Raw genomic sequence first — 12,265 nt, forward strand, 5'->3', positions numbered from 1 at the left:
AGGTCAAACTGATACTTGCAGGTTACTGATCGCTTAAACTGAAGACCACTTTGAAAGGATAATTTTCAGGAAATCTGATCATATCAAGAAGAACCTATTATAAAGAAAATTTAAGAATGCTCTTCCGCACCCGTCCTTTCGACAGCATTTTGAGTGACACTTGATTTCTTATTCCCTCTAAACCTTGTCCTTTTTTTTCAATGCTACTCGTTTACTTTTATTACAATAATAACATACAGCTATATGATGAAATGCTATGAATTATCATGGAACCAACTGTTTACAAAGGGAAATGACTGTGCCTTTAAGGCAATGCTAATCCAAAAGAAGCTGCACTCACCCTCGAAGAGGTGACAGAAGAATCCACTCAAATTATCTTGTTCGCTCTGATGATATTGTCCTTGAAGGCTTTCTAGTGGATCGACAATTGCTTTGGGAGCTTGTGTTTTATTCCTTGAGAGAAACGACCTCATTTTCCTAGGTTTGGTTCTCTCTTTCTCACCTTCCTTCAAAAGGGATACTGAAAGTTGGCAATGTGCCTTCAAAGCCTCAAAGCTTTTCCTTTTTCATTATCAACTCGGAGAATTACCAGTCACGGAATGGCAGGGCTCTTTTACATTAATTTAGGCCAGGGGGGAGGTGAATTAATTCCAAGCGTTCGGTAAACAGGTCTTCTTCCATCAAAGGGAATTTTCCATTACGTCACTTTCCCCTTTCTGGGTAGTTCCAATTTTATCAGTCTGTTGTACTCGACATTCAGTGTCTATTTCTGTGCTTGTTCCCTTTTCCATTTCTCTTGCCTTGTTCCTTTAGACATGATAAACACTCGTTCCAGAATTGGTGGCCAACAACTGACCTTGTTGGGCAATTGAAGAGTTGTTCCATTTCTGTTCCAAGAGGACATCTGAGGTCGCTGAACGACAATAACGCTCACAGCATTCCCGATATTGCTCCTTGGCACATTTGGCGCTGGTTCCACGGACAAGCCTAACTTGTTGCCTTTAGCAGACTGAGGGCCAATATGAAAATGAGGGTCAGGGCTTTGGAATGGGATATATTCATTTTTTGTCATAGAATATTTAACACAAATTGACACACAACAATAAAACACAGAGATTTCTAGGCATGATTGGCACGTAGAGGAGCATCAAAATCGGGGCAACGGAGCGGTTAATGCCTTTGTGTATCCGTTAATTGCAAGAATCGGGTTAGGCACAAAATCGGGCATAACCCATGCACGAGTTTACGAAGGGAATTTGATTAGGATTGTTTCATCTTGGGCAAGGGGGTGGGGTAGGGGGTGTACATATGGTCCGATCCTAAGGATGGATTTGTCATCCCCTCTGGTGATGATTTGCAAAGTTCAAGGCCACTCACATTGGGCGGCCTTCAAACGGAGAGTATCACATGGAGTTGAGCATGTTCACGAACACTGTTGTGGACAAGGATTCCAGGCACAACCTTTGACGCAAATGGCGAGGACACTTCACGCCTCGCAGATGAATCTGATGTTGTTGCAACATGAATCCGAATGCCAGCCTTCATTCATTCGTCCATTGCGGCGAGAGCTCGTCAAACTCCACGTGAGACAATTCTCTTCGGCAGATGTCATGGGCGGGTCAATCCACCCGAATTCGGGCACCTTCCGTCCTCGAGTTCCGGACCACACCCATTCATCCTCGCGATCAATGTCGTTGCCAGCTGTCCAGAACTCGTACCGAGAGCGGCCAAAAGTGGCGATTTCCGCCATCAGAGCGTCCCGCTCTCCGGGAGTTTCCAATGCAATCAAAGAGGCCCTGGGGCTCATGAATTCGCACTCTTTTTTGGCCTCGATCCAACCCATCCTCGTGCGGGAGAAGAAGTAGCAACCGGTGGCCAATCTTTGGAAACTTTCAGGACAGGGGGAGCTTTGGGCTGAAAATAACACCATATATGTTAGCGTTATACCATATCAAGGGAGATGGTTCTAGGGCAGTTGGTTAACGCGCGACCGAGCGAAGCTCGGGTTCATGGGTTCGACCCCAGGTCCCCCCCCCCTTTCTAGTGGATCATCGTCTCGAATGGCGGCCCCAGAACCCAGAATGGGACGAAATAAATATATACATATTGTAACATTGTAAAAACAAACCTGTGATCCAATGAGAAAGATCTCGCAATAAAGAGGTTTTTTTTAATATCACAAACTTTTAGAAATACGGACTGTGAACGAGCTTCCCGCCAAATCGGCCTACTTTTGGTCACTTTTTGGATCAAATTAAAAAAATATGGAATATAGATCCCTTCAATTAAAGGCAGGTCATTTTTATATCATTTAATTGCGAAGGAGTTCGTTCAAAGGTATATTGTCAAAAGCTTATGTATCTGTGGTTATACCAAAAGTGGGACTAGGAACTATGGAGAAGGAACAATCGACTTTTGAAAAGGGCGCAAATTTAGATTTGCAGCCTAGTTTGACAGGGTGGTTTAACTTAGAATGTGTCATTTTCTTAAGATTTCATGGATGAGGCCCAGGTTTGAAAAGAAAAAAAAACTTTTCAACGGAAAAAGCAAGGAAGCTTGACGAACTATTCCTTTGCTGACTTAAACTCTAAAACTTTTTGCATCCACTTAACCGGCTAAGGAATTAAGACTTGAAAGTCAAAATCACTCACGCACCTAAATAGGATTGTTATTTCAATCGTATCTACTCCTCAATCCACATCCTTGTAGTAGTCTTTCATGGAAATACAATCGCAGAAAACTTGAACCAAACACCCTTCCAACAAACTTCACCATTCCAACATCAAAATCTCGATCCCATTGCTCCCCCAGAACTTACCAAAAGGATCGTCGAAGCTTGGCGGTCGACCCACTTGCGGCTCAGGAATAGGAATGGTCTGAACGTTTGGGTTTGGTCTTGGAGAAAAATTTGAAGGTGGCGCCGGACGTGGTCTCGGACGTGGCGTTGGGCGTGTCCTCACTGGGTCGTTCCTTATGGTCTCTATTGGACTGGGTGGAATTTCCTGGATTGCCGCTGATGGGGCACCTCGACCTCCATCCTTGCTGTTACACAAGTTGGTCGTACAGAGACATGCTTGGATTCCGGATTGACCTGGTTCGGAGATGTCGCGGACAGCGCAGGATTGGGTGGGTAATAAGGGGTTACTGATGGGGCCCAGAAGAATCGTGGTTGAGAAGCATTCTCTGGCAGTAGCTAAAAAGATCGACGAAATTGGGTTGATGCCGAGGGAACTCATAATTCAAAGGGAATTGCTTTTCTCTTGAAACTTGACAGATTATCGGGAAAAATGGTTTCTTACCTCGTTCTCCAGTCGATTTCTCCCAAGAGTACATGAGACAAGCCTCTCCGGCTTTGCATGTTTGGATAAGTGATGGGTCCGTAGGATCGAATTTGTCACATTTCTTGTCGGGATTAAAAAGGCTGCCACAACTGAAACACTGAAGAGCACCTGCAAAGATGAAAAATAGATGTGCAGAGATGAGAAATGCTGTTGAAAAACCAGAGGCTGGGATGGTCTTCGGGCTCATGAATTATTTGATAGTTTCATTCGGCCGAGTGCAAAAGACTAACATTTTACCCTAACATGTTGCTCATTGAAATGAATGATTAGGAAAATGAATCAACTCTAAGACTGTTAAAGTCGCAAGAGGAAAAAACGAACAAAAGTTGCACAAAAATACATTATACTCAATTATTTTTATTATATTACAGTCTTTAAACAGACCATTAGACCGTTAGCCATCAATCCGTTTATGCACTCAAGTACGAGATTCCAAAACATTCAAACGAAGCTTCTTAATCATAGAATACAAACTGCGTCTTACCTCCAACACTAGAGACTGGTCCGGGCTGAACAGGTGGTCTCCTGGTGGTTTGCGGCCTTCTGCTGGGCTGTGGCCTTCTGGTGGGAGGTGGCCTTCTGGTGGTTTGGGGATCTCTCCGAAAAGGCTGTCGTGTGGTGGTGGTGGTTGGCCTTCTTGTGACAGGCCTAGCAGGTCGTGGTGTCTGCTCAAACTGTTGCTGATCTTGAAGGCTTGTTAATCCGCCCAAAATTCCAATCTCTTCATCAGATAAGGTCAATGTACTTTTGTCGGACGTTTTCGGCTCTTCCCTAGAAGAGTCGTCAATCCCTGGGAATGATCCCGCAGATGTTGCTTGAATGCCCCCGGAGACTGAATTACATAGGTCCGTGTCACAAACGCAAGCCATAATACTAGAAGATTGGTTTTCGGATATGTCTTGGGGAACGCAAGTAGAGCTAGCCCTTAAGGGGTTTGTGATGGGTCCCAAGAGGATGGTGGGGGCGAAGCACTCTCGGATGACGGACGTCTCAAAGGCAGACTTCTCCCATGTGTAGTACAGACAAGCTTCACCGGCTGCACAGTAGTCCTGCTGCTTCACATTGGCCGGATCAAAACTGGTACAATCAGGATTATTGGACCCACTGAACAAGGACCCACATTGATGGCAAAGGACCCGTCGATTCGGGTCCTTAGGCCGGGGTGGAATTGTGACTGGAGCCAAAGTAGGTCGTTGAGCTCGCGTTGGCGGTGGCCTAGTTGGCCTGGTTGGCCTGGTTGGTCTTGTAGGCCTGGTTGGCCTCGTAGATGTACTAGATATCAATGGGGATCGGCTTGTGGTTCTGTCATTGAAACTTGGCCTGGGTGTAGTTCTGGTCACTCCCAGTCCACTACCATCCATGCCATTGCAGAAGTCGTCAGTACAAATGCAAGCAGTTACAGAATCTCCCTCTACTGACTTGGGGACGCATTGTCGTTGGGGTATAATCGGATCCGTGATATCCCCGAGAAGCACGCTGGAGGAGAAACACTCCCGAATGATGGCGATCTCATTGGACGACTTTTGGTAGGAATACCACAAGCACGCCTCCCCTACATCGCAAGTCTTCTGTTGCTGGGTGTCCAAGTTATTGAACGCTACACAATCCGGCGAATCAGTGGAGAACAAGCTGCCACAGGTGAAACACTTTACTCTAGCATTAGCTGGTCTTTGAGTGGCCACAGCAGTATTTGAAGGCTCCTGAGGTCTCCTTGTGGGCGTCCTTGTGGGCGTTCTGGTGGGTGCCCTCGTCGACGCCCTAGTGGGCGCTCTAGTGGTTGTGGTTGTGGTTGATGTTCTTTGGGGTAATGGACAAGGTTGGGGATTGCAGCTCCGAGATTGCTCTCTCGACCCGGGACATTGCACGCCCCCATTTTTGGCTGGTGTCTGGATGACCCGGAATCGGGACTGGACTCCTCGATTGCAGGGACGGGAACACGTGCTCCACGGTCCATATTGTGACCACTCACAATCAATCTTGGGCGGCCTGGTTGTAAAGCTGGAACTTGGTTTCTCAGTTTTTCTCAAGGGCAAGGGAGTCGTGGTGCGTTGACCGAAAACTGGTGTATCTTGGGTGTCTGCAAGGAGAAGTGGGATTTAGTTCCATCTTCAATGGTTCTCATACGTCTCAAGGGACTCACCTTCCTCTTGGAAGCATTTGACCGTGAGAGATCGATCATCGGCTTTCCAAACAGAGGCTCTTGAGGCATAAAGCCACTGAAGACTGTTATCATGGACACACGGGGATCCGTTTTCGCTCCGAATACCCGCAATAAACTCTCCTAGCTCGGGTCCCATCACCCACAGCTCCAACTGGTCATCCTGAAATGAAGAAAAAAATGTTTTCCCTAGAGAAATGGCAGCATTACCCCCCTCAAATATTGAACCCCAAGCAGGTTCTTGTCTGGATCTAAAAATACCACCATTCCAAAGCTAGCAACTTACAGGACTGGCATAGTAATACATATAGAGTTGTTCGCTGCCTTCCAACTCATAAGCCACATGCCCATTGTAGTTGGAGATCCATCGGTAAGTGCCTAAGTACACGCTTTGATCCGTTCTAGCTTGACCCGTGGCTCGCACCACAACCCGATCGCAACATTGTTCTGAAAATGGAAGACAGTTTTCAACATTCCTGTCCATGAAAAATGACGATGATTCATGAGCATGATGATATGCTGGGCGATGGCCAGCTCTCAAAAGAGTTCGTATCATGCCACACCATTTAGTGTTTAGCCACCAAGAACAGAGAAGTGGAAGAACCAGATGATGGGTTGAGGGTAGAACAAAAGCCAACGAAGAATCCTCATTAGCTTCCAGCAATTCTATTTGACTACCTTTTTATAGAAAATAGAACGAGAGATGAAGAGCAAGAGCAGAAGAGGAAGAGAGGGGAGAGTTTCTTTTAGCATTCCTTAGGGCCTGGCTTCTTATTGAGCGACTTGAGGTCTTTTGTTTGAACCTGGTAGTGAACGTCCGATGTGTCTTTCAGCCATGAATTTGCAGTGTCATCAATCAATTATGAGCCAGGGAGAAACTTTTTAAGAACATGCGAAAGTTTCCCGAAGAACTCAAAAACCTTTTTTATCCTCTCAAAGTGTACATGGTTTCCAGAGAACAGTTCAAGACAGGCGTTATGGTGGAAAAAAACGATCGGTCGCTCGGTCACCAACCCTTTATCGTAAGTGTTGAATGAAGGGAGTACGTACAGAGGGTAATCCCTCATTGTTCAAGTGGTATTTTTAATCACTCGTTTCTTGCACGCTCAACAAGGACCACAAACAGTTGCTCTCAATCTTAGGCACCTTTAATGTATACTTTTCCTCAACATTTAACGCCATCATAGTCTCTCCGTCTTCTTAAGGGATCATAAGCCCACCCATTGAACTAGTTCGTCCACCTCAGAAATGGGTCCTAGAAACTTGAATTGCCTGAGGGGATATTTTTTCCTCGGCGATTTCGAGAGCAGTTGTACAATGTATGCTAGTAAAGAGGGTCGTTGGGTGAGTGGACTCGAAGGGAGGGGGTTAAATTGGCTTGAAATTATCCAAACAGCACTTCTTTCGCCAAGCTCTCCTCGACCCAGTGTACAGTAGGTAGAAGCCAATGCCCTGAACAATCATTTATCACAAAATTGAAATAGAAAAGAAAATGCTTGTGGCGCAAATTTATGATGGAAGTTCAAAAGGTGTAACCAAGTTGGCTTACATGCATGTTTCAGGGGGAGAGGAGCTCAATAAATAATGCGTGCGCCTATATTCAGCGGGAATGCCTCATAAAGAACCAACTGCGTTTTGTCTTTGACATTGCTCACGCTGGCCTGGGTTTTCTTCCCAAAGGTGCCTAGTAAAACAGTCCATTCTTGAGAAGTTCAGGCCTGGCTGATCTCGGGTCAAATGCAATAAAAAGTCAATTTCCAATCATAATCACTTCCATGGCGTTGGGTTGGTCATGGGAACTGTCGGGAAACAAACAACGAGCTCCCAGGTCAATATGGTTCTGTTTGGTTTTGACTTTTGATGTGTCCGGCGGGCTTTGGTTAGAAGATTAGAGCAAAGCCAATGGACTACTAGATCCAATCTTTACAATGTGCGGAGTCTGAATGAACACGAAATGACGGTCCAATGGTCTACGGGTGCGAAACTGGATGTGTTTGAGAACTGCATTAATGAACTCGAATGAACAATAGTAGAACTTGGGCTTGTTACATCCTGGAAGACCCACAAAATGAGGGTGGAAAAACATTGCGTTCATTGTTGCAGTCAGAGTCGTCAAGATTATATTACACTTTTACTTGCATTTAGTGACGGGTATTAAACAAAGAGTTCGAAAAAAGAGGTGTTGGTTTATGAAACCATACAGAAAAGTCAGTCGATATCAAACAGGAGAGTTTAGGTTTGTTGAGTGATGTTACGATAAGATATCGTTTAACGTAATGCTATCTACAGTACTTTTAAAAGTGGTCTATTGGTGAAGCTCTGTGTTTATATTGCTCTAACTCGAGCAATTTAGGATCTAGGAGAGACCGACCTGCGCCGCACTCTTGACGGTTGCAGATGCGAGTATCGAAGCTGCGACCTCGACATCTGCGGCCTCCATTGCGAGCCTCTTGGGTTTTGGTCCGACTACGGGTCTGTGTTCCCACCCCGCAAGGCTTGGAACACTTGGACCACTCCCCATAGTCTGACCATTCACAATCGGTTCGACGACGCTGATCAGAAACGCGAGAGTTTCGATCGGAGGCCGCAGAATTGGACGATGATGACGATGATGATGATGACGAAGAAGAGTCTCTGTCTGAAAATGATTCAGGAGAGAGAATGTGGGTACCGGATGTGTGGGTGTGGATAAGGGGGGGGGGAATAAATGAATGAATGAATGGATAGGATGGTATATCTGACTTTATGGTTAATGAAACTTTTAGGCTCCGTTATTTCTTTCGAGTTGAAGACCGATGATTATCCTAAGTAACGACTAACTCCGTGCGTGTGGTAGGTGCCAAAACATTATAGCTGTGCGAAGATTAGCATGCACTCATATGAATAACGGGGCGTCAGAATGATAGGCATCAAGTGCCATGAGTTGGAGATTTTCGGAGATGAAACACCCTGTCTGGTGAGAAGAGGGGAGGGTGGTAGGTTATCAATCGGAAGGGTCATTAGAATGCCCTCGGAGTAACCAGAGTCGAGTACTACAGATCAGAGGAAGAAGACTCAGATGAACCTAGGCGCCCACTGATCATGGTCGAGAATATCATCTAGCAGATCTTCATTGGGAGGCCATTGATGACGACAACAAGAAGAAGAAGCCACTTTGTGGTTTGGTCACTGTCATTAGAAGGATCTATGTTGAAGGGCCCTTCGTTGGTCTGTGGATCGTCTTACTAGTTATCGAGTACATCAGGGGACAACTGTTAATGTCAAGTTAAGGTAGACTGAGTACAAAGGATAAAGGTACCTTGTGGTATTTACACACCCACGTGTTATATCTTGTTTGGCTTGAGATGAAATATCGTACGTTTTTAGTTTGATGGTGGAAATTGGTAGTTTCTTCAACCGATAGGGAAACAAGATTACATTGCAGGATAGAGCTTAGAAGTGGTGGAACTTGATAAAGAAATGTAAAGAAAGAGGGATCAAGGGAAAATCCCAGAGAAGAAGAGCCGCCCTTACAGTGAGTACTCACTAAGATCAACGGATGGTGTTGTGTCGCTCTGTTGATCCATGGAAACAGTCTGTTGTTGTTCCAGTAATAATCGAGTAGTCAGACTTTCACCGTTTTCCTCAACAGTCTGAGCCAGTTGAGAAATTTGGTTTGAGACCAAAAGTTCCTCGGGGATCAGATTTTGAGTTTCGTCGCCAAATAGTATGTCGTCAATGCGAAAGTTGGTAAAGGATTTGTCAGGAATGGAACCCCCTTGAGCCATTGTTGTCCGTGTGGATACAAATGTCGAGGACAATGTGGTATCTAAGATCGGGGGCTTTTGAGAGGATGAAGGGATCAGTGTTGGTGGTGAGAGCTTTTGGGTCGAGGAACCCGTGGGTTTGGTGGTGTCTATTGTTGAAGTTGAATCGGTGCTCATAAGTGTTGGATTTGTCATAGCTTCGGTCACAGTCGACCCTTGGGTAGTTACAATTGTCGGCGCTGTTGAGGATTTGGCAGCACTTGCGGCGAGCGGGGCTTCTGTTTGTGTTTCGGGGAAAGTTATGTCCTCAGGGGTGAATGTAGTAGTGTCTTTGAATGTTGTAGTTGATGTTGTTGGTTCATCTGTAGTGGTAACAATCGTTGTGGCAGTAGTTGTTGTTGTGGGCGTGGAGGTAGTTGTCGCTGTCGTTGTTGTGGCCGTGGTTGTTACTGTTGTAGCCGTCGTTGTGTTAGTTGTCATTGTAGTAGTAGTGGTTGTTGTTGTTGTTGTTGTGGTCGTGGTAGTAGTAGTAGTAGTAGTAGTAGTGGTTGTAGTAGTAATAGTAGTAGTAGTAGTTGTTGTTGTTGTTATCGTTGTCGCTGATGTTGTTGGTTTGGGGGTGAATGATGAGGAAACCACCGTGGTAAGTGGCTCTTCGTCTAGCTCATCAGAAATGACGTTAATGATATCGGGTTGCAATTCCTCTCGGAATTGCACTGAGTTTGAGCTCAAGTTATCCCCAGGCCCATCATTGAAGGCCTCACTCGCAAGGTCGTCGTCTCCCGTCGATCTTAGTGTAGACGATAAAATATCAATTTTATTTTGCAGTAATTGCAGGCCTTGAGTGGTAGTACTGGGCCTCGAAGAAGTGCTCTCAGTAGGTTCAAAAGTCATGTTTTGTGTGATATTAATCATGTCTGTCAGAGTGGTCGGTTGTGTAGTCTGGATTGGTCTGTCAATCGACGCTAACAGTTTGAAAATATCCGTAGAAGGAGAAGAACTCCCATCCTTGAGAGGTTTGGTGGTGCTCGCGATGAGTTCGAAAAGTGGAGAAAATCCCTGCCTGATTGTGCTAGTGGAAGTGCTTGGAATCGAACTAGACTCAACCGTACTTGGATCAGTTGTCACCACTTTCTCCGTTGTGGTGGTCGAGGTAGTCGAACTCGAAGCGGTCGTGGAACTCGTAGTCGTTGAACTCGTGGTCGTGGGGCAATCTTGCAAATTGCAAGTTCGGATCTCGGTGGGCTCTCCTTGGCAAGGAGTGCCCCCAAATTCTGGAGCTTGGGCAGTTTTCCGGATTCGAACCTGAAACCCTTCGCCACAGCTCTGCGTACACGTGGTCCAATTCCCCCAGTCAGTCCATCGACAGTCGACTATCAGAGGCAAATTGATAAGACATTCGTTTATCATACAATATTCGGTTTTATGGATGAGGATAAGCGGGGCCTATTTAAAGGGTTAGTGGGCATTAGCGGTCGATTATTGTCGTTTGGGTTCCTTGGGGACTTTGAACATACAGGAGGTTGGGCGAATTGGTTTAAAGCAGTAAACTCTTACTTGAACAGCTTTGAGGGTTGCAAATCCGTGTTTCTCGATTACGTCCAATACAACGACGCCCTCCATTTCTGGCCTCGGTTAGCACGGTGCGTTCTCTGGTTTCGATGCCGCCTCCACAAGAAGCCGTGCAGGAAGACCAACCTCCATATGAGGACCATTCGCAATCCACTACAAAAGATAAGTGGCGAATTATGGACAAGCATGTAAGTAAACGTACTACCACCAACTTGCGTTCAATTTTCATAGATCATGTTGAGTCTTAAAAGCCTTGGCGGGTAATTGGTGATTACTTTCTGAAATGACCCCAATTTGAACATTTTTGTCTGGTTACCCATTCACATTGGTGACTTTAGTCTTTGTTGGAAGGGAACGAGGGAAGAGAAAAGAAGCCGGTTGTTGATGTTGGCGGTGGTTTGGGTGGTAGTGGTTGCAAGCTACCAAACGTGAACCATGCAATGAGTCTGACACGTTTCTGCCATATTTCCTACCGCTTGTTCCCATCACTCGCTTAACAAGATTTTGCATGACATATACAGGGTGCTTAGGAAGTTTGAAAAATTCAAATGACTTTGAGCATGGCATAGAAAATATCTTAGTTTGTAGTCCAATATGGAGTAAACACATATTGGTGGGAAAAAAGTTGAACTTAAAAGTTGTTTGCTCTGGAGACTCAGGTCAACAAAGGACGCAAAAGTATTTTTATTGGTTATTTTTTGTTGTCACTTTGAACACTTATGTATGTGTTTGCTCTCTGGTCATAAGATGTTGCCACCTCAATCCTCACTCAATCATTTTGTGCTTTATTTTGACTCAACTTTGCAACTACAAAACCTTTGAGTTGGACCTTCCTAAAACAATCCTAAACATCAAAAAACTAGCGGTAGTATCTACTCTAAACCACTTGTAACAAAAATCAAGTTATGGTGGGTGTAATTGGCAATGTTTTGTGATGTGAAATTTTCATACAGGAATATGATACATTTTTTAATTTTTGAGAACCTGGCACAATTCAACTTTCATCTAAAACATTGCAATATTTCCTCAACCATGAACAGGGCATGCACAATGGAATGAGAAAAGTATTCCATATTGTTTTTTTTCCAAAAAGAGGTGTTTTTGAAGGTATGAGAAGCTTTTTTCAAATTGTGGAGCAAGTACCAAAAAAACACCAATCGTTTTCGCCAGCGTTTGTCATATTTTGGACAAATTCAACGTATTAAAAATGCATGGATTTCGTGAAATTCAAAATCACAATAAGGTGACGGGAAACATCCTAAAGCATACTGTTCGAGCACCCTGTAATGATCTCGTGTTTTCCTACCCTAAACTAAGCATAACATAAAGTTCTTAAGGTCATGAATGGACGGTTGTCATTGCAAGAATCAGCCAGGCACATGAAATGATCGTCATGTTCTTAGTACTTTGGGCCTAAATTCGTAACGAGCAAAAATATTGCGTGAACT

General features: G+C 44.8%; 1 protein-coding gene across 1 annotated transcript in view; it reads right to left on the reverse strand.

The window, feature by feature from the left end:
- Positions 1-1,041: 1,041 nt before the first annotated feature.
- LOC131892692 (mucin-2-like) overlaps positions 1,042-12,265 on the reverse strand; it is a 38,152-nt gene continuing 26,928 nt past the window's right edge. The window contains exons 14-21 of the mRNA XM_059242517.1: positions 10,803-10,970; positions 9,026-10,618; positions 5,786-5,946; positions 5,482-5,662; positions 3,826-5,418; positions 3,300-3,449; positions 2,819-3,193; positions 1,042-1,914 (exon numbers count right to left, since the gene is read on the reverse strand). Of these exons, the coding sequence (XP_059098500.1) occupies positions 1,487-1,914; positions 2,819-3,193; positions 3,300-3,449; positions 3,826-5,418; positions 5,482-5,662; positions 5,786-5,946; positions 9,026-10,618; positions 10,803-10,970 (4,649 nt within the window). The 3' untranslated portion in view covers positions 1,042-1,486. The remainder of the gene's footprint in view (positions 1,915-2,818; positions 3,194-3,299; positions 3,450-3,825; positions 5,419-5,481; positions 5,663-5,785; positions 5,947-9,025; positions 10,619-10,802; positions 10,971-12,265) is intronic.

This window comes from Tigriopus californicus, chromosome 2 (assembly GCF_007210705.1).
Source record: "Tigriopus californicus strain San Diego chromosome 2, Tcal_SD_v2.1, whole genome shotgun sequence".
Classification (NCBI taxonomy): domain Eukaryota; kingdom Metazoa; phylum Arthropoda; class Copepoda; order Harpacticoida; family Harpacticidae; genus Tigriopus; species Tigriopus californicus.